At 39.8% G+C, this 25,049-nt stretch overlaps 1 protein-coding gene across 1 annotated transcript in view; it reads left to right on the top strand.

The window, feature by feature from the left end:
- The window catches only part of CDK13 (cyclin dependent kinase 13), a 144,169-nt gene that overhangs the window by 1,962 nt on the left and 117,158 nt on the right, over positions 1 to 25,049 (top strand). Inside the window, exon 2 of the mRNA XM_017867362.1 lies at positions 44 to 664. Within this exon, the coding sequence (XP_017722851.1) occupies positions 44 to 664 (621 nt within the window). The remainder of the gene's footprint in view (positions 1 to 43; positions 665 to 25,049) is intronic.

The raw sequence follows: 25,049 nt of genomic DNA on the forward strand, positions 1-25,049 counted from the left end.
TCCTCTCCGGCACCCAGCGGCGCGGGGAGGGGTCGGAGCGCAGGCCCCGCCGGGACCGCCGCAGCAGCAGTGGCCGCAGCAAGGAGCGCCATCGCGAGCACCGGCGGCGAGATGGACAGCGCGGTGGCAGCGAGGCCTCCAAGTCCCGCAGCCGCCACAGCCACAGCGGCGAGGAGCGGGCGGAGGCCGCCAAGAGCGGCAGCAGCAGCAGCAGCGGTGGCCGCCGGAAAAGCGCCTCGGCCACGTCCAGCAGCAGTAGCAGCCGCAAGGACCGGGACTCGAAGGCCCATCGCAGCCGGACTAAGACGTCCAAGGAGCCGCCTTCGGCCTATAAGGAACCGCCCAAGGCCTACCGAGAGGACAAGACCGAGCCCAAGGCCTACAGGCGGCGGCGGTCCCTCAGCCCGCTGGGAGGCCGGGACGATAGCCCGGTGTCCCACAGGGCCTCTCAGAGCCTGAGGAGCCGCAAGTCCCCCAGCCCGGCAGGAGGTGGCAGCAGCCCCTATTCTCGGCGGCTGCCGCGCTCCCCGAGCCCCTACAGCCGCCGCCGCTCCCCCAGCTACAGCCGCCACAGCTCCTACGAGCGGGGCGGCGACGTGTCCCCTAGTCCCTACAGCAGCAGCAGCTGGCGCCGTTCTCGCAGTCCCTACAGCCCTGTGCTCAGGTGAGTCCCGTCGTTCTGCCCGTGTGTACTTTGGCTGCTCTGGCCAGATCCCCAGGAGGAAGGGAAAGTGGTGCCTGGGTCTTCAAAACCATTCAGATCCACCACCGAGACGAGACAACACTGCCTGAGCCTCCCAGGAAGGGCAGGCGTTTTCGCGCGCGTGACACTTTTAGGGGGTCGAAGGGACAAAGCAACTGGGCGAACGGAACTTTTCTCCTGTGTCGGGGAAGATTTCTAAGGAAGAATTCAAGGTTTCAGACTTGTTGCATTAATGTGTTAACAGGTTTCTCTCAGTTGCTCTTTGCGTTTCTGGTACAATTTGGATAAACCCAGAGGTGGTTTAAGTCGTTTAAATTTCGAAAGTTCTGTGAGGAGGTTTCATTGTTGGGGATTTAAGAATGGACTGCAGCTTAGGATCTAGTATTGTACAGGGGAATAAGAATCAGGTGCTGATGTCAGAGTTAGATATGGATTACACATGTTTCTTATGATTATTACAGAGAAGGGAGAAGCAGCCTTTCTGTAAAGTTTATTCTTTTAGTGTGTGAAAAAAGCTTAGGTGGAAGCTGATAGTTCTGAATACTGAAGGATAAGAAAGGTATCTATTTAGTGATATTCTAGTTTTTACCTGATCTTTCAAAGTCATAATTATAGAAAGTAGAAGAAATGACAAGATTGTGGTTTCTTTGTTGGTTTGTGATGACACCCAGTTGCTAATAACATTATAATCTGGGTGGTGTAACCTAGTGTAACCAAGTGAATGGCTGAGTACATTCTTATACTATTATAAGCCTGTAACTGCTTACTTTAAAAGCTAAGTCGACTTTTTTTTTCTTAGATATGCCCGAAGGATAAAAACACAATATAACTATACCTTTAAATATCAGAATCTTTGTCCAGAAATCTTTAAAAGGTGTAATTTAATTTAGTGAAATTGGAGTAAAACTTTTATATAGCTTTCTTGTCTTTTTTGTTACATAATATTCTTTTTAAAAAATATGCCTTAAAGTATACTTATCCACTAAGCAAAATGCGTTAAAAACAACTTTCGAGTGTTTTATGGGTTCTTATATTCCTTGAGATATTTGGACATTCCAGGCCTTATAGTTTAGAGTATTGCAAAATGACATTTGTATCAGTTTTTCCTATTGGGTTTCAGTAATGGCAAGTGAATATACGGTACCTCAAGTATGGATTATGTGGAATCTCAACAAAATAACGAATATGCATCTGCAAAATTAGCAGACCTTTTTGAAGCATCGGTATAATAAATGTGAAGGTGTGATGTTTGTAGAGATCTGAGGGTGAGTTTGTCTTTAAGCCAAAAGAGTTGTATAAATTGCTTCACTCTTTGACTGTTGAAGCACACTTAAACTGGTAGTTGATGCCTTAGTGAAGAATTGAAAAACTCATTCATCAAAATTAGCCATTATATCTTGTAAGAGTTTGTATTTTACTTTTAACTATGACACTTTGCCAAAAGGTTTGCAGTTTTTGCAGTTGAATTTGTTTGCCAACTGGTTGGTTGAAGTTTCAGGACCTGAACAATTTAAAGTGCTTGATGCAATTTTAAGAATGGATTTTATACTTAGGCTTTTTAGTTGCTGGTTACTTCAGCGAGGTCCTTTATTGTATAATAGCGGCATGTATTTTATATATATATGAAATATATAATCGTGGTATGTATGACTAGGACTATTCATATTTAGCAAGTATTTTTTGACCCTGTATTGTATGCCATATACTGTTTTAGGTATTGGGATGTAGCACGGAAGAAAAAGTTACTGCCCTCATGGAGCTTGCATTATGGAGGACCATTCAACACAGAATCTTGTCATGGTGTTTATATTGACCAGCAGTATTTGTAAAGGGTTGAATTCAGAAGGAACTTTAGGGTATCTTGGCTAACATTCCTGATAGATGGCCATTTGATGTGTGCCTTAAATACATCTGGAGGTGGGAAGCACATTACTTTGAGGCAGCCTGTTCCACTAGATTTGGGACTTGATTTTTTAGCAAGATTCTTGAAGACTCAGTTTCCTAAATTGTAACAGGGAAACACTTGTTTTTCTGGATTATTTCAAGGATTAAATGAAAATTTATCTTTTTAAAACATGCAGTCTCACAGAAATATTTAAGGTGGTTGACTTATTCAATATCTCAAATTGTTAGAATTCATTTTGTAACCAAAATCCACCTTCATGCCACTTCTACCAATTGCTCCAAGTTGAACCTTTTGGAATGGTACAGAGCACACGTGTATGCTAACCCTTTAAAATGTAAAGACAGTTGTCATGATTTCTGAGTCTTCTAGGCTAAAAAAACTCATGTGGTTTTCAGATTTTTCACATTATATCTAGTTTGTCAAATGTCCAGCTGAAAACATGGGGCCCAGAATTAATAGCTAAAATAGTTGATTGGAAAAATCTTAAGATTTTAAAGTATAGTAAATGTGTCGTTACTTTTTGGGAACAGTTAATTGAACTCACTTGTACAGATGAATGCAGAAAGTTTTATTTATTTTCAGAATGTATTACTTGTGGTAAGTGGCCCATGTTCTTTAATGAATGGACTGCTGTGAGTTCCATGAAGGCAACTGGCCTGTCTTGTCCACCATTGTGTTTCCACTGCTCAGCACTGTATCTGGCACAAGTACACTCTTAATAAGTGTTGAATAGGTAAATGAAGGGATGCTGGAGTTTCCTGAACATACAAAATATTAATGTGGGCCTGTATTACAAACTTCATTCCAATATTTAATATAGACCATGTGTAATGCTGTAAGAAACAGTGTAATCTTTTCCCAGCCTACGTAGAACTTACATATTAATGAATTGTCAGTGTCGATATTTTTAAGGAAATGCATACACATTCAAAATAGTATTGAAATCATGGTATGAAGATGAAAAACAATTTTAAATAAGCTGAAAATAGAGATAGAGTTTCACCATGTTGCCCAGGCTGGTGTCAAACTCCTGGGCTCAAATGATCCACCTACAACAGCCTCCCAAAGTCCTGGGATTACAAGTGTGAGCCTCCGTACCCAGGCTGAAGCTTTTTTTGATGTCAGATAAATAAATCCTTTTCATTTTAGTGACTTCTGCTTCACAACTTGTTCTTTGTCTTCATTTGAATCTTCAGTCCTCAGCTCATGCGTTTCTTTTCATCAGTTCCCTCTTACCTTTACTTTTCCCCCTGCATAATCTGTTTGTCATATTTTCTTTACTGCTTGACTGTTGGGGTGTGGAAGGTCACATAATCTTGCTGATTGGCCCTATAATAAATGTGAGGGTGTATTGAAAAGAGGGGAGGGTACTTTTTGTAGTGTTTTACTGTATGCCAGTCATTGATAAATATTTAACATACATTGACCACCAAAATCCATGTGATAGTTGGAAACATTTCCATTGATGGATCGGGAAACGGGAGCTCTAAAAAGTAAAGTGATTTGTTGCAAGGTCAGCTTGGATTGAAACCCTGGACTGATTTGAAAGTACATGCTCTTAATATTAAAGAGCATGGATTTTGGTTACAATATGAAGGTGGATTTTGATTACAATATGAAGAATTCGAACAGCAGTCTATTCATTAAAGAACATGGGCCACTTACCACTTAAAGCATATGCGTCATTGAACTTCAGTTGGCATTCAGGGGTGCTGGCCACCTCACATAATGACCTGTTTTGGTGAAAAATCAGCTTCTGTTTGGGTACTTATGTGTTAATTTCTGTTCCTTGGCCATTTTTTCAGCATTTTGAGGATTTTAAAAGATGAATCTTCTAAAGAGTCTTTCAGCTTATTTGTGTTTATTCATAGTTTTATGAACAATTGGGTTTAAATCTTGTGGATTTTTTTCTAGTTTGTCTTTACAAAGATTGGCTAAAACATTTCTTGAAGACATTAATTACTCTTAGTTTATTGGTGTTGGTTTTCCCGAATTATTTTGAGCTGAAGTTACTGATGTCAGATTAAAATCTGTGCAAGAAATTACTACGTATGTTCTGTTCTTTCTCTAAACTTATGGAAGTTCCATTCCGCCAAGAAGCCCAGAAGCATTCATTGTGGAATGATAACAAGAACCTAAGAATCTGAAAAAGATGGGTGGACTCCAAATATAAACAAGTAAAATTATTACTATATGTGGTACCTCTGTTATGGATTATTTAGTGTTTTGTCCTGAAAACTATGGTTCAGAAGTATATGAAATGAAGATATTGTATAATGAAAAAAGAAACTAAAAAAAAATGCCACTGATTTAATATGTACTTAATAGAAATAAGTCATGAAAATCCCTAGGTGAATGGAATTCTTAAAATGCTTTTTAAAAGTGTCAAAAAATAGGATACTAGAACAAATGCAGAAACTCTCAAAAGGGAATGGAAGTTCAGGTTAACTCTCTTAAAATTTCCAGAGCTGTAATCATTATTTTCATTTCAAAGTGATGGCCTTGTGTTTTGCTCCTTCTCTGACCAAACTTTACCTGATATTTACATCTACTCAGTCCTTATCATATTTCTTTTCCGCTCACACTAATATTTATTTCTTTCCATTTCTATCACCCTTTCAGGTTAATTAGCTAGACTTCCTGTTACTGTTACCAGTCTTCTCGTTTCATCCATTCTTCTCAGTTCATTCTTTATCAGGAGAGTTAATGTCTTTGTTTAGCTCATGTCACTCCCATTATGTTAGAATTATTATTCAAATAAACCTAAACTTTTTTGTTTGAAGGGATGGTGTCTAGCTCAGTTGCCCAGCCTGGAGTGCAATGATGCGATCATGGCTTATAGCAGCTTCGAATTTCTGGGCCCAGAGGATCCTCTTTCTTCAGCCTCCCAAGTAGCTGGGATTACAGGTTCACGCCACCATGCCTGGCTACTTTTTGTATTTTTTGTAGCGATGAGTTTTACCATGTTGCTCTGACTTGTCTTGAACTCCTGGCCTCAGACAGTCCTCCCACCTGGGCCTCCCAAAGTGTTGGGATTACAGGCATGAGCAACTGTGCATGGCCAAGTCTAAACTTCCTAATGCATCATCAGTTAATGCCTTTTATGATCTGACTCCATTCTATCACAATTCTATTTTCAGAGACATTTTTATTTCTATTTTTATACTTGCTGTTCTCTTAGCTTAAATGATGAGACACTCCAAACTCTCTTTTGCTCTTCATCTCCAGCTTTGCATTTAAAACTCAGCTAAAAAATCCCCGTCTTTTGTGTGTGTGTGTGTGTGTGTGTGTGTGTGTGTGTTTTCTTGGTAGAGATGGTGTCTCACTATGTTGCTCAGGCTGGTCTCCTAGGGTCAAACAATGCTCTTGTCCTTGCCTCCCAAAGTGTTGGGATTACAGGCATGAGCCAGTGTGTCCAGCCTTAAATCCCACTATCTTGAGACCTTTTTCCATTCATCTAGATAAAAGTTAATTTTTTTTCCTGTGCCCCCACAGCACTTTATCTTTGTTATAGAGCTTTAAAAAATTATGTTTAATATCTGCTTAGTTGACTGGCTACTTTTGTGTTTTCCCTGCTAGATTGTAAGCTCCTAGAGGAAAATTACAGAGCTTATTTATTGGTGGTTTAATTTAAGTATTTTTTCCCTCTACAGATTAGTACAAACCAGTCTGCACAGATGCCAGTTATGTCTCTAAACTTGCTTGGTATTTTGGTTTACACATACTCTCATACTCTAGGATAGGGCAGGTAATTGTTTTGATTTATAAGAAGGGAATTTAAGAACCTCCTTCTAGCTTCTACTTTATTAGAATGAGTAGAGGATGCTGGGACTCACTTTAGTGTGAATGGAATAAATTCAGACCTAGTGTTTATATTTGCTCTCTGTTGTACTGATCAAGATAAATTCTTGGTGAGTTTGAATTAATCTTTAAACCGAAAATTTTCTCAGCAGACATTATGTCAAACTTTCATTTCCCGACTCTGAAAAATTGTAGCTATTTTGAAAACCAGTTGAAAGTGAATGTTGCTTAATATTCACATATAAGGTAATTTTAATTTTTTCCTTTATTTTGGACTTTGTGAATATCATTTTGTTGTTGTTATTTTGGTTTTGGTTGGCTTTGTTTTCTATAAATTTATAAGCTTTAAAGTGGGTGTTGGAAGCAGAAGTACCAAGCCAGAATCAGAAGCATTACTTGTTTGCAGTGATTTTGTTCCTTTAATTCCTGCACATTTAAATTGTGGAAGAATCTAGTGTTTTTTATGTATTTTGAAAATAAAATTGATGTACGTTAGAGGATAAATATAGGTAAAACTGGAATGTAAATAAAACGGAAACGAGAAGGTTAGTGAGAGGAACCGAAAATGGTAAATGATCTACATGCCTCCCCGCTTTTCTGTTTGCATTTTCAGTTGCATAGGGGCACTTTCACTAGGATATTTAATTGGCATTCCAAACTCAATTTATCTAACATAAAATTATTTCACCTTTCTTAGAGTCATTTTTTTTTTCTGATACTGCTCTTTATTATTTTTCACCTGTTTGCAAGCATAATAGAGGCTAATGGTAGAAATTTTCAGTTAGTATAGAAAATATAAGAGAGAAAAGGCCTCTTAAGCCCAGCTACCTGATGAGATGATCATTCATGACATTTTGATAAACATTCTTCTAGACTTTTTTTACATCAGTGGGAACATGCAACGATGCTGTCTTGTAGCCTGTACTCCATAGTACAGTATATCATCTTTATTAGTAGCTCCTAGTATTCTGTTGTATGGATATAGCATACATTGTTTGGCTGAATCCACTTTGATAAATTCTTAGTCTTTTTTTTTTTAATTTTTGCTATGTGCGTGTATCTGAAGCAAATATATTTTTTGTGTATTTGTTCCATTATCTTCTTTAGATTGAATTTCCCAGGGGTAAAATCGTTGAGGCAAAGGTGGTATATACATTTGAAACATCGATACACTTTCAAAATGCCTTTCAGAAGGCTTTTACAAATTTACATTTCCCAGCAGTATGGGAGTACCCATTTCCTGAGTCTCACCAATACTTGGAGTTGTCACATACTCGGTTATTGGTTTTTCTTTGTTGTTGTTGTTTTGTATTTTTAGTAGAGATGGAATTTTGCCATGTTCGCTAGGCTAGTCTTGAACTCCTGACCTCAAGTGATCTGTCCACTTTGGCCTCCCAAAGTGCTGGGATTACAGTTGTGAGCCACTGTTGGTGCCTGGAATCATTATTGTTTTATTTGCATTTCTTTGATATTTAATACGGTTTAATATATTTTCATCTGTTTACTGGATATTTTAATTTCTTTCTTTTTTTTTTTTGAGACGGAGTTTCTTTGCTCTCGTTGCCCAGGCAGGAGTGCAATGGCGCCATTTGGGCTCACTGCAACCTCTGCCTCCCGGGTTCAAGCGATTCTCCTTCCTCAGCCTCCAGAGTAGCTGGGATTATAGGCGTGTGCTACCACGCCCAGCTAATTTTGTATTTTTAGTAGAGACGAGGTTTCTGCATGTTGGTCAGGCTGGTCTCAAACTCCCAACCTCAGGTGATCCACCTGTCTTGGCCTCCCAAAGTGCTGGGATTACAGGCATGAGCCACCGCTCCCGGCTTCTTTTTTTTTTTTTTTTTAATTGAGACCGGGTCTCACTCTGTCACCCAGGCTGGAGTGCAGTGGCACCATCTCTGCTCACTGCAACCTCCACCTCCAGGCTCCAGTGATATCTCACCTCAGCCTCCCGAGTAGCTGGGATCACAGATGCATGCCACCATGCCCAGCTAATTTTTTTATTCTTGGTAGAGACGGGGTTTCACCATGTTGCCAAGGCTGGTCTCAAACTCCTGAGCTCAAGTAATCTGCCTGCCTTGGCCTTTCAAAGTGCAGAGATTACAGGTGTGAGCCACTGTGCCCGGCCAGGTGTTCTAATTTCTTGATTCATTTTTTTTTTTATTAACTTGTAAGAGCTACTTGTGTGTTATAGCTACTAATTTTTTTTTTTATTTTTTGCGGCATTAGCAAGTATTTTTCATGAGCTTGTCTTTTATCTTTTAACCTTATTTATGTAATGTTTTGTTTTAAGACTAGGTTTTTGATTGGTCTCTGTGTGTGTGTGCACATGTGTGTTTTAAGTGGCAGTAGTTTCTCCCAGGTACCTAGTGTCAAACTGTAGTAGTACTTATGTCTTCTCCCTCCATAATTGTAATGAACTTCTTGTTCTGTAAAGTTTTTTCTTTTTTTTTTTCAGTGATCTTTTGGTCCACACATTTATCTTGGAATGCTTTGTTAGTTCTGCTCGCTTTTGGATTTCTCTTTGAGCCCCTCCTGTTCTCTGCATTCAGATTTAAAATACCACTTTCATTTGTTTTTTTTTTTTTTTTTTTCTGTAAGATACTTACAGAATGAAATACTTTTTAAATTATTTATTTATTTATTTATTTTTGAGATGGCGTCTCACTTGTTGCCCAGGCTGTAGTGCAGTGGTGTGATCTTGGCTCACTGCAACCTGTGCCTCCTGGGTTCAAGCTGTTCTCCTGCCTCAGCCTCCTGAGTAGCTGTGATTACAGGTGCCCGCCACCATGCCTGGCTAATTTTTGTACTTTTAGTAGAGATGGCGTTTTGCCATGTTGGCCAGGCTGGTCTTGAACTGCTGACCTCAGGTGATCTGCCCACCTTGGCCTCTCAAAGTACAGGGATTACAGGTGTGAGCCACTGCACCTGGCCAATTTATTTTTTATTGACAAATAATTATATATATTTATGTGTGTGATATTTTGGTGTTTACCTGTGGAGGGCTTAATCAAGATAATTAAGAAATCCATCACATCACATACATGCTATTTTGGTGGTGAAAACATTTTAAAAATAATTTTCTTTTTTAACACAGCTCCAAGCAGCCATTGAAGAAAACATTTTAAATCTACTCTCTGGTCAGGCACAGTGGCTCACGTCTGTAATCCCAGCACTTTAGAAGGCCAAAGTGGGTGGATTACTTGAGGTCAGGAGTTCAAGACCAGCCTGGCCAACATGGCAAAACCCCGTCTCTACTAAAAACACAAAACATAGCCAGGCACCGTGACGTGTGCCTGTAGACCCCAACTATTTGGGAGGCTGAGGCAGCAGAACAGCTTGACCCTGGGAGGCAGAGGTTGCAGCGAGCCAAGATCTTGCCATGACACTCCAGCCTGGGGACAAAGCAAGACTCCGTTTCAAAACAAACAAAAAAACTACTCTTTTGTCAATATCAGAATATGCAGTGCGTTATTGTAGTCACCATTCTGCGCAATAGATCACTAAAATTTATTCCTTCTGTCTATCTGAAACTTTGTGTCTTTTGATCAGCATCTCCCTTTCCCTATACATTCCTCTCCCCTAGACCCTGGTAACCACCATTCTACTCCCTGCTTCTATGAGTTTGAATTTTCTAGATTCCATATATAAGTGAGATCATGCAGTATTTATCTTCCTGTCACAAATGACATAATTTACTTCTTTTTTAAAGCTGAGCCGAGTGCGGTGGCACACGCCTGTAATCCTAGTACTTTGGGAGCCCGAGGCAGGCAGATCGCTTGAGCTTAGGAGTTTGAGACTGGTCTGGGCAACGTGGTGAAATCCCTTTTTTATAAATACAGAAAAATTAGCCCAGCATGGTGGCATGTACCTGTAGTCCCAGCTACTTGTGAGGCAGAACTGGGAGAATCGCATGAGCCCTGGAGGTAAAGGCTACAGTGAGCTGAGATTGAGCCGTACCACTGCACTCCAGCCTGGGCAACAGAGTGAGACCCTTTCTCAGAAACAAAACAAAACAACAAACCTGAACCACATTAAAAAAATTAATCCGTTCGTCTAATGATGGACACCTAGGTTGCTTCCATATCTGAGCTATTGTGAATAATGTTGCAATGAACATGGGAGTGGAGACATCTCCTATGCATACTGATTGCAGTTCCTTTCGGTATATACCCAGAAGTGGGATCATGTGGTAATCCTGTTTTTACTTTTTTGAGGAACCTCCATACCATTATCCATGATGGCTGTAGTAATTTACATTCATACCAGCAGTGCACAAGGGTCCCCTTTTCTCTATACCCTTGCCAACACTTGTTATCTTTCATTTTTTTGATGCTAGCCATTCTAGCAGGTGGGAGGTGATATCTCATAGTGGTTTTAGTTTGCATTTCCTTGGTGATTATTGATGGTGAGCATTTTTTCATGTATCTGTTGACCATTTGTATGTCCTTTTTTTTTTTTTTTTTAAACACTGAGATGGAGTCTTGCTATGTTGCCCAGGCTGGTCTCAAACTCCTGTGCTCAAGGAGTCCTCCCACCTCACTCACTTCAGTCTCCCAAGTAGCTGGGATTCAAGCACTAATCACCAAACCCAACTGTATTCCCTCTTTTGAGGAATGTCTGTTTAGGTCCTTTGCCCATTTTTGAAATTGGGTTATTTATTTTCTTTCTGTTGATTTGAGTTCGTAAAATATTTTGAATGTTAATCCCTTATCAGATGTGTGGTTTGTAGGTATTTTCTCCTTATCCGCAGGTTGTCACTTTACTTCGTTAATTGTTTCCTTTGCTTTGCAGAAGCTTTTTAATTTGATCCATCCCTTTGTTTATTTTTGCTTTTGTTCCCTGTACTTTTGGGTTTATAACCATGAAACCTTTGCCCAAACTAATGTCATGGAGCTTTTCTTCTACTTTCTACTGTATAAGATGTGAGATGAGAGTCTATTTTCATTATTCTCCATGTGGATATTCAGTTTTACCACCCCTGTTTATTTTTATTTTTAAGACACAGAGTCTTGCTGTGTTGGCCAAGGCTGGTCTCAGAACTCCTAGGTTTAAGCAGTCCTCCCGCCTAGCCTCCCCAGAAGCTAGGACTACAGACATGCACCACTGTGCCTCACTCCTGTCACCATTTATTGAAGAGGCTGTCCTTTTCTTACTGTGTGTTCTTGGCTACTTTGTCAAAAATCAGTTGACTGTAAATGGGTTTATTTCTGCGTACTCTATTCTGTTTCTTCAGTTAATGTCTCTGTTTTTATGCCAGTACCATACTCTTTTGATTAACATAGCTTTGTAATACACTTTGAAGTCAGATAGTGTGATACCTCCAGCCTTGTTCTTTTTGCTCGGGATTGCTTTGGCCATTTGGGATCTTTTGAGGGTTTGGGTATTCCACTGAATCAAATTCTTGAATGGGGCATTTAAGACCCCCAACACAGACTGAACCAAACTACTCTTACTTCTTACTGTATATCCTGATCACAATACAAACTGGTCTGTTTACTATTTTCTTGTATCTTAGTTTGTATCCTTCCTTCAGTTGGTCAATCTGCCTTGCTCGTTCTTTCAACCTTAGTTCAGGTGTTTTTTTGTTTGTTTGTTTGTTTGTTTTGAGACGAAGCCTCGCTTTGTGGCTGGAGTGCAGTGGTGTGATCTCGGCTCACTGCAACCTCCACCTCCCAGGTTCAAGCAATTCTCCTGTCTCAGCCTCCCGAGTAGTTGGGATTACAGGCACACACCACCACGCCTGGCTAGTTGTTTTTGTATTTTTAGTAGAGATGGGATTTCACCACGTTGGCCACCTGGTCTCGAACTCCTGACCTCAGGTGATCCACCTGCCTTGGCCTCCCAAAGTGCTAGGATTACAGGTGTGAGCCACTGCTCCTAGTCTCAGGTGTTGTTTTTGTCTATGAAGCCTTCATTAATCTCGTTCAGAAGTGATTTTTTAAAAATAACCTTTAGAACTGAGATCACTTTGTGAGTACTTATTACATCCAGTTCACCCAGTTGATAGTCATTTGAGTTGTTTCCAGTTTTTGGCTGTTACGAGCAAAGCTACTGAACATTTGAGTACAGGTCTTTTGTTTTTGTTTCTCTTGAGTAAATTAGGAGAGGGTTTGCTGTGTTGTATGGGAAGCGAATGCTTGACCTCCTACAATCCCATGGTCTTTTTCAAAATGTCTTTGCCATTTGCATTCCAGTCAGTACAGTATGGGCATTCCAGATGCCTCACCTCCTCAATAAGACTTCATTTTTTTTGGTCAGTCTTTGATTTTAGCCATTCTAGTGGATGGGTATTGGTATCTCATTGTGGTTTTATTTGCAATTCCCTAATGATAAGTAATGTTGAGTGTACTTCCATATGTTTATTTGCTCTTCATATCTTTTGCTAAGTGTCTCAAAATGTTCATTCTTCATGAATTGGGTTGTCTTACTAAGTTGTAAGAATTCTGTATATATGCTAGATACAAATACATGTTTTGCAAACGTTTTTTCCTCAGTCTGTGACTCACTTTCCGTAACAGTAATTTCCAAGAGCAAAAGTTTTAAATTTTGATGAAAAACCAGTTTAGCATTTTACTGATTTATGCTTTTTTTTTTTTTTTTTTTTTTTTTTTTTTTGAGACAGTGTGTCTCGCTCTGTCACCCAGGCGTGTTCTCAGCTCACTGCAACCTCCGCCTCCTGGGTTCATGTCTCAGCCTCCTGAGTAGCTGGGATTATAGGCGTGTGCTATCACGCCCAGCTAAATTTTGTATTTTTAATAGAGACAGGGTTTCACCATATTGGCCAGGCTGGTCTCAAACTCCTGACCTCAGCCTGCTTCTGTCTCCCAAAGTGCTGGGATTACAGGCGTGAGCCACCCACCACGTTCAGCCAGATTTATGCTTTTTATGTCCAAAAAAATTTTTGCCTAACCCACAATAACAGAGATTTTCTCCTTAGGCTTATAATGTGCATGTTTATCAGTCTACTTTTATGTATAATGTTAACTTTATAATAGCATACTTACATTTTCATCTTGTACTGTTGTCACCTCTTTTTTTTTTTTTGAAATGGAGTCTTCTTCGCCTAGGCTGGAGTGCAATGGCACGATCTTGGCTCACTACAACCTCCGCCTCCCAGGTTCAAGCAATTCTCCTGCCTCAGCCTCCCCAGTAGCTGGGATTACAGGCATGTACCACCACACCCAACGAATGTTTGTATTTTTAGTAGAGATGGAAATTCACCCTGTTGGCCAGGCTGGTCTCGAACTCCTGACCTCAAGTGATCCACCCACTTCAGCCTCCCAAAGTGCTGGGATTACAGGCCTGAGCCACCGCATCCAGCTGTTGTCATCTGTTTTATGTCTGTGTTTGCATGGCGTATGTGTGTTATACATAGACATAAAATTTAAAATGAGAAGAGTCACTTCTTGGGTAAATATTTACTCAAATATTTACCTTTTCAAGGGCTTTTCCTTTTTACAGATCCAACTTTCCATGTATCATTTTCCTCTGGCTGGAGGAATGACTGAACATTTTTTATAATGTAGGTCTGCTTTTTGTATGTCTGATAAACTCTCCATTTTGAGAGAGAGTTTTACTGGATATGGAATCCTAAACTGAAATTTTTTTCCTTAATATTTTACTTGTTACATTTCTGGCTGATAAATTTCTATGATATTTTGGTTTTGTTTCAGCCATTGGATTTCAAGTCCTGTGATTTTTTAAATATTTGTGGTTCTTAAGCACCTAGTACAGCATATGATAGTAGGTACTTAGCAAGTGAGATTAAATTGCCTGTCTTGTTTTAAAATTGTATTTTCTAGGGCTGTGTGTGGTGACTCATGCCTGTAATCCCAGCAGTTTGGGAGGCCAGGGCAGGCAGATCACCTGAGGCCAGGAGTTCGAGACTAGCCTGGCCAACATGGCAAAACCCCATCTCTACTAAAGATACAAAAACTGGCTGGGTGTGGTGGTGTGCACCTGTAATCACAGCTACTTGGAAGGCTGAAGTAGGGGAACTGCTTGAACCCAGGAGGCGGAGGTTGCAGTGAGCCAAGATCTCGCTACTACACTCCAGCCTGGGCAACAGAGTAAGACTCTATCTCTAAAAAACAAAACAAAACAAAAACCTTGTATTTTCTAACAAACTATTTCTTCAGCTTAAATTGCTTTGGATTAAAAAAAGAGGTTCAGGCTGGGCACAGTGGCTCACACCTGTAATTCCAGCATGTTGGGAGACCGAGGCAGGTGAATCACGAGGTCAGGAGTTCGAGACCAGCCTGGCCAATATGGTGGAACTCTGTGTTTACTAAAAATACAAAAATTAGCCAGACATGGTGGCAGGTGCCTGTAGTCCCAGCTACTTGGGAGGCTGAGGCAGAAGAACCACTTGAACCTGGGAGGTGGAGCTTGCAGTGAGCCGAGATTGTACCACTGCATTCTAGCCTGGGCGACAGAGCAAGACTCCATCTCAAAACAACAACAACAACAACAACAACAAAAAACCATAAAGGTCCAGCCTCACAGGGTCAAAAAAAATTCTGTTGATATTAACAAGGTCTAGTAATACACTATGAACAAATTCTTGATGGCTGGAGAGAGACTATCAAAGTATGTGCCTTTGTGCATATTAAGTACTGAGCTCCCTTCTACTCTTCTCACCTGCTTTTCTTTTTCCGTCTTCGAAAATACATCTCAAGGCATGGTTCAGGAAAACATGAGGACAAACACAGAATTTGTGCTCGGTGGACTGGAACATGTTTGCTTGAGCACATTTGCAAAAAGTCAGCCACGTGTCTTTTTGTTGTTGTTGTCGTTACTTTTAATATGGCATAAGGACCATAAAGGAAGTATACTTTTAGAATAAACACAAAACATTTCATTTTTATGTTATCTTTTCTGGTTTTAAAATAACATGTTTATTGAAATATATTTCACATACCGTACAGTTACTGTTTTAAACTACAATTTATTAGTCTCTTCATAGCATTGTGTAACCGTCACCACTAATTTGAGAATATTTCAGTCACTCCAGAGAGAAACTCCATGACTATTAGCAGTCACTCCCCATTCTCACATCCCACAGTCTTGACAACCAATGGTTGGTGATTTCTTTCTGTCTTTATAGATTTACCTATCCTGGACATTTCATTTCACTGGAATCATATAAAATATCGTGTTTTGCGGCTGGATTCTTTCACTAAAGCATAATGTTTTCTTTTTCTTTTTTTTTTTTTTTTTGAGACGGAGTCTTGCTCTGTCCCCCCAGGCTGGAGTGCAGTGGCCAGATCTCAGCTCACTGCAAGATCCGCCTCCCGGGTTTACGCCATTCTCCTGCCTCAGCCTCCCGAGTGGCTGGGACTACAGGCGCCTGCCACCTCGCCCGGCTAGTTTATTTTTGTATTTTTTTTTTTAGTAGAGACGGGGTTTCACCATGTTAGCCAGGATGGTCTCGATCTCCTGACCTCGTGATCCGCCCGTCTCGGCTTCCCAAAGTGCTGGGATTATAGGCTTGAGCCACCGTGCCCGGCCAAGCATAATGTTTTCAAGGTTTATCTATGTTGTAGTGTGGATCAGTATCCCTTTAAATGGTCAAATATCCCATTGTACAGTTATGCCACACTTCATCATTAGTCATGGACATTTGGGTTAACTTTTTGGCCATTTTTTTAAATGCTGCTATGAACATTTGTGTACACGTTTTTGCATGAGCATTTGTTTTTCTCTTGAACTTATACCTAGGAGTAGAATTGCTGGGTCATATGATAATTTTATGTTTAAGATTTTAAAGAGCTGTCAAACTTTTTAAAAATAGTTGCATCATTTTTATATTCATATCAGCAACATATGAGGGTTCCAGTTTCTTCACATCCTCAACAAAAGTTGTCTTTTTGATTGTAGCCATCTTGGTATTTGCAGTGGGATCACATTTTGGTTTGGATTTGCATTTCTCTAATGACAAATAAAGTTGAGCATCTTTTCATGTGTTTTTGACCATTTGAGAAATGGCCAGAATCTTTTTTTGAGAAATGTCTACATGAATCTCTTGCCCACCCCCACCCACCCACTCCTGTTTTTTGAGACAGGGTCTTACTCTGTTGCCCAGGCTGGAGTGCAATGGCACAAACTTGGCTCACTGCAACCTCCATCTCTGGGGCTCAAATGATTTCCCTATCTTAGCCTCCTGAGCAGCTGGGACCACAGGTGCACACCACCACACCCGGCTAATTTTTTTGTATTTTTGTATAGATGAGGTTTTGCCATGCTGCCCAGTCTGGTCTCAAACTCAAGCTCAAGCAGTCGTCCCACCTTGGCCTCCCAAAGTGCTGGGATTACGGGCATGAGACACCATGCCCGGCCTTCTTTGCCCATTTTTAAATTGGGCTGTTGTCTTGTTATAGGGTCTTAAGAGTTTTGTATACTGTCTATTCTGGATGTAAGTCCTTTATCAGATACATTATTTACAAATAAGTTCTCTCTCTATCACTTTGTTGATGGTGTCTATTAAAGCACAGAAGTATTTCATTTTGATGAAGTCTAATTTATTATTTATTGCTTGTGTTTTTGGTATCAAATCTAAGAAGGCTTTGTCTAATCTGTGTTCACAAAGATTTTCTGCATTTTCCTCTAAAAATTTTATAGTTTTAGCTCCTACTTTGATCCATTTTCAGTTAGTTTCTTGCATGGTGAAGGAAGAGTTCTAGCTTCATTCTTTTGTGTGTGGATATACAGTTGTCCCAGCACCATTTGTTGAAAAGAGTATTCTTTTTCCATTGAATTGTCTTAGCACCCTTGTTGAAAATCAGCTGATCACAAATATTAGGATTTATTTATGTACTCTGAATTATATTCCATTGATTTATGTATCTGTCTGTATGCCAGTGCCACACAGTCTTGCTTACTCTAATTTTGCGGTAATTTCTGAAATCAGGAAGTGTGAATCTTCCAACTTAGGTCTTTTTAAAGATTGTTTTGACTGTTTGGCTTCGTGGCATTTTCAAATGAATTTTAGAATCAGCTTGCCAGTTAGTTCAAAAAAGAAGCTAGGATTTTGATGTGGAGTACATTGATTTAAACAATTTTTTGTTTCATCACTACAAAACTGCAACACATTGACTTTTTAGATTAATTTGGGGAGTATTGTTAATTTTTTTTTTTTTCTTTTTGAGACAGGGTTTCACTATGTTGCTCAGGGTGGTCTTGAACTCTTGGGCTTAAGCACTCCTCCTGCCTTGGCCTCCCTAGGTGTTGGGATTACAGGCATGAACCAGCGCGCCTGGCCACAGAGTATTACCTTTTAACAATTTAAGTCATCTAATATGTGAACATGGGATGACTTTCCTTTTATTTAGATTTTCCTTAATATTTTTTAGTGTGTTTTGTAGTTTTCAGGGTATAAGCCTTGCACTTTTTAAATTAAATTTTTAGGTATTTCAGCCTTTTAAAGGCTATTGCAATGGGATTGTTTTCTTTTTTCTTTCGTTTTTGAGATGAAGTCTTGCTCTGACGCCCAGGCTGGAGTACAGTGGCGCGGTCTTGGCTCTCTGCAACTCTGCCTCTCATGTAGCTAGGATTACAGGTGAGTGCCACCACGCCTGGCTAATTTTTGTATTTTTAGTAGAAACAGGGTTTTGCCATGTTGGCCAAGCTGGTCTCGAACTCCTGACCTCAGGTGATCCGCCCACCTTGGCCTCCCAAAGTACTGGGATTACAGGTGTGAGCCACAGTGTCCGGCCTGGATTCTTTTTATTTCTTATTCTTGACCAATTACAATGGCTGCAATCTCAAATACAATGGTGAGCAGAAGGGACAAGAAGGGACTTTCTTGTCTTGTTCCTCATTTAGTCTTTCTTTGCAAAGTACTTAGTTGCAGATTTGTCATAAATGCCTAGCTTTATTTTTTAATAAAAAATAATGACTTTGATTCCAAGTTATTGCAGAAGTCAGAAAAAGAAAAAGACTTTGTTTGCCTCAAAGTCTAAGTTTTGGTGTAAAAAATTTCTGGGTTGGGCATGGTGGCTCACACCTGCTATCCCAGCACTTTGGGAGGCCGAGGCAGGAGGGTCACTTGAACCCAGGAGTTTGAGACTAGCCTGGGCAACATGGCACAAACTTGTCTCTACAGAAAATACAAAAATTAGCCAGGCCTGGTGGTGTGCACCTGTAGTCCCATCTACTTGAGGGGCTGAGGCAGGAGAATCACTTGAGCCCGGGAGGTTGAGGCTGCAGTGAACCAACATTGCACCACTGCACTCCAGCTTGGGCCACAGAGTGAGACCCTGTCTCAAAGCAAAAAAAAAAAAAAAAAAAACCAAAACCCTCAAATACCTTGTTTGACCCCTATACGTGAGCATATATTAATATAAATATTCATTACTTTTCTAGGGTCCATGAAAAAAGGAAATCTCCTATTTTGTAGTATGTGTGTAAAGCCACATTGGTTTCCCACATACTGTGTGTACAGAAACATTTGAACAGTGTTTTATAATGAGTAATGTATGCATTAATGTTGAAATTATGAGAAAGAGCCAGCCATGTGATGATCTAAGCATCCCAGGAAAAGAAAATAATGTATGCTTAGGCATCAAGTCAAGAAGAAGCTTGACCTTCTGCAAAAGCAGAAAGGAGACCAGCGTGGCTGGAGTCTAGTAAATAAAGAAGGGTATAATAAAGATGGAAGGTGGTTTAGACCTTGTGAGTCACAACACAGAGTTTTATTTTTATTTTAAATGCCGTTGGAAGCCATTGCAGGGTTTTAAGCAAGGACATGGTATAATCCAATTTATGTTTTTAAAAGACAAAGACATAAAATACAAGCCAACCTGTAACAAGTACTGGGTGATTTCAGCAAATGGGGAAGTGATAGAGATGAGACTTCAGCTTGACCCATGAAAGATCGATAAGAGTTAAACAGGCTGGGCATCGTGGCTCACACCTGTAATCCCAGCACTTTGGGAGGCCAAGATGGGCAGATCACCTGAGGTCAGGAGTTTGAGACTAGCCTAACCTGGTGAAACCCTGTCTCTACTAAAAATACAGAAATTAGCTGGGTGTAGTGGCGGGTGCCTGTAATCCCAGCTACTTGGGAGGCTGAGGCAGGAGAATCGCTTGAACCTGGGAGGCGGAGGTTGCCATGAGCCAAGATCATGCCATTGCACTCCAGCATGGGCAACAGAGTGAGACTCCGTCACACACACACACACACACACACACACACACACACACACACACGAATTAAACAAATAGAGGAGAAAGAGGTAGTGTGGTAGCAATAAATAGTGCCTGGCTTTGAAATGGAAGACTTGGGTTTGAGTATTGACTCTGCCTCTTCTTAGTTCCCCCATCTGCTTTCTCTATACCTTGGTTGCACATGAGGAGCAAAGCAAATGAAAAATGCTTATAAATGTGAACCTGTGAGGGTTAGTGTGGTATATAGTCATGTCCCCAGTTTTCCATGGGGCATATATTCCAGTATTTGCAGTGGTTGCCTGAAACCACCAAAATAGTACTCCACTCTAAACATACCATGTTTTTTTCTATACATACATACCTGTGATAAAGTTTAATTTATAAATTAGGCACAGTAAGAGATTAACAACAATAATAAAATAGAACAATTATAACAATACGCTGAAATAAAAGTTATGGGAATGTGGGGTCTCTCTCAGCATATCTTATTATACTGTACCTGGCATACAAGAAACCATGGAAAGTGAAATTGCAGATGAGGGGACTGTTGTATGGTATTTGTTTTATTCAGTGAAAGACTCTTATCTGTGTGGTATTATGCTAGGGGCTGTGGAGTGGTACAACAATGAATTAGACTTCTCAAGGAGGGTGCAGTTTAATAGACAATGTGAGGTTGATATCTAAAATATGAAGTTAAGAGTGAGAGATCATAAGAAGGGTGCAGATAAAATGCTACGGGAGTTCAAAGAATGGAGAGCCTGCTTATTGCTTGGATTTGGCTTCTTTCTTCATAAGGTTTTACGAGGAAGGAAGCACTTTTATGCTAGTGCTTGAGAGATGGATAAGCCTTGAATATAAGATGGAGGGCAAGATGATACTCTCCCTAGGCCGGTATGTGGGAGTGTAAAGGCATGGAAGTGCTGAGCAAATTTAGTACTTGATAAGCAAAGGTAGGTTAGGACCAGACAAATTATGCAGTACCTTGATTCTAGGCTGCTGTGCCTTCTTTTCAATAGGAATACTATCAGTAGTGTCTTTAATTGTGTAAATATTTATTGAGCATCTACCACTGCCAGGTTTATGATAGAAGTCAAGGCTTGAAGATAGAATATCTCAGCTTAGTTGGGGAAGATAGATTATCTGATTATTTTTATTACGAGATATAAACAAAGTTGTGATGGGATCATAGGACAAGTACCAGCTCTAACTGACTGGCATAATAAGAGAGGGCTTTATAAAGGTGGTAAACATTGTGCTGAGAATACGAAGTATCCTTTTGTTTCCTAGATAAAGGAGGCGAAGAGAGGAATATTAGAGAAATATTCTAGGCCTGACACTTCCTGTATTTTGCGATGGCTGGACAAGGACTTTATATGCAAGTCAAGCAAGGCTGAAGGTTTTGGGGTAACTGAAAGATTATTCAAGTGCAGAGTTAATTGGAAAGGGTGGAGACTGGAGGTGGGAACCTGGTAAGGAGACTTGCACTGGGCCAAGTGTGTGATTATGTAGTACCTAATGTGGAATAGTAGCTATGGGGATAATGAGCATGGAAAACTGGAGACATGCTTGAGATGTAGAATTGGTGGAGCTTGGAAACCAAATAGATCTGAGAAGAGATAAAAGGGATCATGTGGAATGTAGAATAATTTCCGGGTTTCTGCTGTTTTAGAGGGTGCCACTGCCTGAGAATAGGGTATATTTAAGGAGAAAGAGGGTGGATTTGAAGAGGAAGCTTAATGGTTTTAGCCATATTGTGTTGAAGATACGTGTCAGAGAGTTGGAAGAAGAGAGGATGATTTCCTGGGGTGAGGGGGGACGAATTGACAATGTTTAGGTAATCATTTAAGCCACACATAGCGTAAATTAAACATGGGAGAATGAGTATAGGAAGGAAGAAAAACCTCAAGGTGCAGAAACAGCCATAGAAGTAAGAAAATCATGAAAACGAAAGGTAGTAGAAATAGCTAGGAAGTGCTCCAAATAGGTTGTAGCCAACATTATCACAGTGATGTTTCTTTCTTTTTCTTTTTTTCTTTTTTCTGGTCGCCTCAGAGGTGACCGGTTGCAGAGAGGATGTGTGTATAAGCCAGATTGTGGTGGTTTGAGGATTGAAAGGACAAATGAGATTTTGGTCATAACTGGAAGGAGAGATAAAGATGATATCAATATGCCATCATTTTCTCTTTTTTTTTTGTTTTATTTTCTTGTCTGTTTTTAAAGATCTTAGAGATTTGAGTAATTTATTCCTTCAGGGGAATTAACAAATGAACAGCAAAGGTTAACGTCATAATTAATAGAATAAGTCAACCATAGTCATAGAGTAGCCTAGTATAGTGCATCTCAAACTTTAATGGGTATCTTGTTAAAGATACCCATTAAATTGTGGGCTGGAGTCTGAGACACAGCATCTCTGACAAGCTTGCAATTGGTGCTGATGCTGCCTGTCTATGGACTACACTCTAAGAAGTAAGGCTCTAGAGAGTATGAGATTGATTCATTATAGGGGAGTTAGCCTTAGATAGAATGAGGAACACCTCCTCTCTTAATTGAGGTGGAATGTACGGTGGATGAAGGCACAAGAAATACAGATTAAATTTGCAGGCAAGAGACATGCCTGGTAGTCTTTGTGGTTTTTTTTGTGAAACAATAAGTAAAGCTATGTTATGAGAAGACTGGGATTGTGTGAGCTTGATGAAAGTTGTGAAGGTTTGGAATAGCTACTAAGAGGAGGAAAATGAGTGAATTTGGGACGTGTAATAATCACTGAGCAGTGAGGATTAGTTTGGTTATGGTGTCTGTAGAAATAATTGGAGCAGAGAGAGACTAGTAATAAAGAGATTTTCTTTCTTTCTTTTCTTTTTTTCTCTTTTAAGATGGAGTTTTTGCTCTTGTTGCCCAGGCTGGAGTGCAATGGCATGATCTTGGTTCACCGCAACCTCTGCCTCCTGGGTTCAAGCGATTCTCCTGCCTCAGCCTCCCAAGTAGCTGGGATTACAGGCATGCGCCACCACACCCAGCTAATTTTGTGTTTTTAGTAGAAACCAGGTTTCTCCATGTTAGTCAGGTTGGTCTCGAATTTCTGACCTCAGGTAATCCGCCCATCTTGGCCTCCCAAAGTGCTGGGGTTACAGGTGTGAGCCACTGCACTTGGCCAAGAGAAATTGCTTATTTTTTTAAGATGATATGGTAGCCTAGGGAAGTGGTAATGAGGCCTAAAGTAGAACAGTGTCCTCTAGAATGGAAGAGGAGGATGTGGTAGGCCAAATAACACCCAATACCACACCCCCTCCAAGTGCCATGCCCTAATTTTTGCAATCTGTGACTGTTAAACCTTACATTTTAAGAGAAACTTTGTAGATATGATTAATTTAAGTATCTCGATATGGAGGGGTTATTCTGGGTTATCTGGATGGGTCCTGTGTAATCACAAGGATTCTTATAAAAGAGAGGCTGTAGGGTCTAGTCAGAGAACTCACGTGATGACAGGAATAGGAGAGAGGAAATGCCATGGTGAAAGTAGAGGGCCGAGGAATGTAGACAGCCTGTGGAAGCTGAAAAAGGCAAGGGAACATTTTCCCGAGAGACTCCAGAAGGAAGAAAGCTGTGGTGACATGTTGATTTTTAGTTCACTGAGACTGATTTTGGACTTCTGACTTGCAGAACTGCAAGATAATAAATTTGTGTTGTTCTAAACTGCTAACTTTATGGAGTTTTCTGTTACAGCAATGATCAGAAACATTCAGAGGGTATGGGTATAAGGGATAGTATAGAGTTAGAGTCAGTAAAATGAGACAATTAAGGGGTTGTGGTATGGGAACCAGGAAACTAGATTTCTAGCCTGGGTAAATGAGTGGAGAGTAGTGAAATTAAAAATAGAGAATGGTAAGGAATAGATGTTAGAGGAACGTGTATTTGCTTTGCATGTCATAATTTTAGGAACTGGTGAGAATAGTATTTTGAGTCTAGTAATATAGATTAGATAGAGTGGAAGAAAATTTGAAACAAGGAGATGAATTTAAGAGGCTACCACAGTGCTGCTACATATAGTTAGTAGGGCTGTTATAATGATACTACATGACAAAATACATAGGAACATCACTTCAGGGCTTTTCAGTTTGGGAGTCATATTTATACCTTTTTTGGGGGGGTTAATAAGTATTTGAAATAGACACAGCTGCTATTAGCATGAGAAATAAGCAGAGTGGAAACATTAGCCTCAAAGATGTTGTGGATCGCAGCTACTGTATTGGACATCCTATGTATAGAACATTTCTGTCATCCAGAAAGTTCCATTAAGTGACGCTGCTCTGTGTTATTTTCAACAGTGGAGGACTGGATATTATCAGTATTTTAGTAAAATTTGTAGGACGTGGTATTTGCTAATAAGAAACAATTTTCAGAAGACCTAGACTCCTGGAGAGACTGTGAGGTAATAGTCAAGTGAACACTAAACAATCCTCTCTCTCCAAGGAACACTAAATAGTCTAACAACGAGCATTAGCCAGTTGGGTTTCAGGATACTGGGTTTTTATTCTGGTACTACTTTGTGTTGTGTGTATTTGGGAAAACCTGTTAGAAACATAGAAAGTTCTCTTCTTAAAGAAGTCCTGTAGCCTCTTAAAAACATCAAAAGCAAGAAACAGTTAATATGTATTCATTAATTTCTACAACAATACAGGAATATTAGGAAAACATTTTTAGGAAAATCTTGGCTGGGCGCAGTGGCTCATGCCTGTAACCCTAGGCCAAGGTGGACAGATCACTTGAGTCCGGGAGTTAGAGATCAACCCGGACAATATGGCGAAACCCCTATCCCTACAAAACATACAGAAATTAGTTGGGTGTGGTGGTGCGCGCCTATAGTCCCAGCTACTTGTGGGGCGGAGGTGGGAGGATAACTTGACCCTGAGAGGTCAAGGCTGCAGTGAGCCTTGTTTGCGCCACTACACTCCAGCCTGTGTGAAAAAGAGACCCTGTCTAAAAAAAAAAAAACAAAAAAAATTATCTATTAAACAAGGAGGTTGGACCTGCTACCTACCTTCATTTCAATTCTTTTAGTAAAACATTATCATGCCGTAATTCATTATATAGTTTTAATTAAAGATGCACTTCTCTCTTATTCTCATAACTTTTTATGGCTGAAATGTTAATCATTAGTAAAAATGACCTAAACTTAAATTTGTTTTAGTTTTAGTTTTAGGTTCCCAAACCATGTTTGTTATAAACAGTAAATATATTATTGGAATTTATTAGCAAATCACAATATCTGAGAAAATGGAAATTTACTAAGACATGAAATGAATAGTTTAAGGAAGGAACTTTTGTAGATAAATAAGAGTTGGAGAGGAGCAGAAGTTGTATGTGAAAGAATTTAGTTGGTATAGTGATCAAATACTATAAAAAGTTGCCTCCAAAATATCTTTTTTTTTTTTTTTTTTTTTTTTTTTTTTTTTTTTTTTTTTTTTTTTTTTT

This window comes from Rhinopithecus bieti, unplaced genomic scaffold (genome assembly GCF_001698545.2).
Source record: "Rhinopithecus bieti isolate Rb0 unplaced genomic scaffold, ASM169854v2 scaffold_2439, whole genome shotgun sequence".
Taxonomy (NCBI): Eukaryota; Metazoa; Chordata; class Mammalia; order Primates; family Cercopithecidae; genus Rhinopithecus; species Rhinopithecus bieti.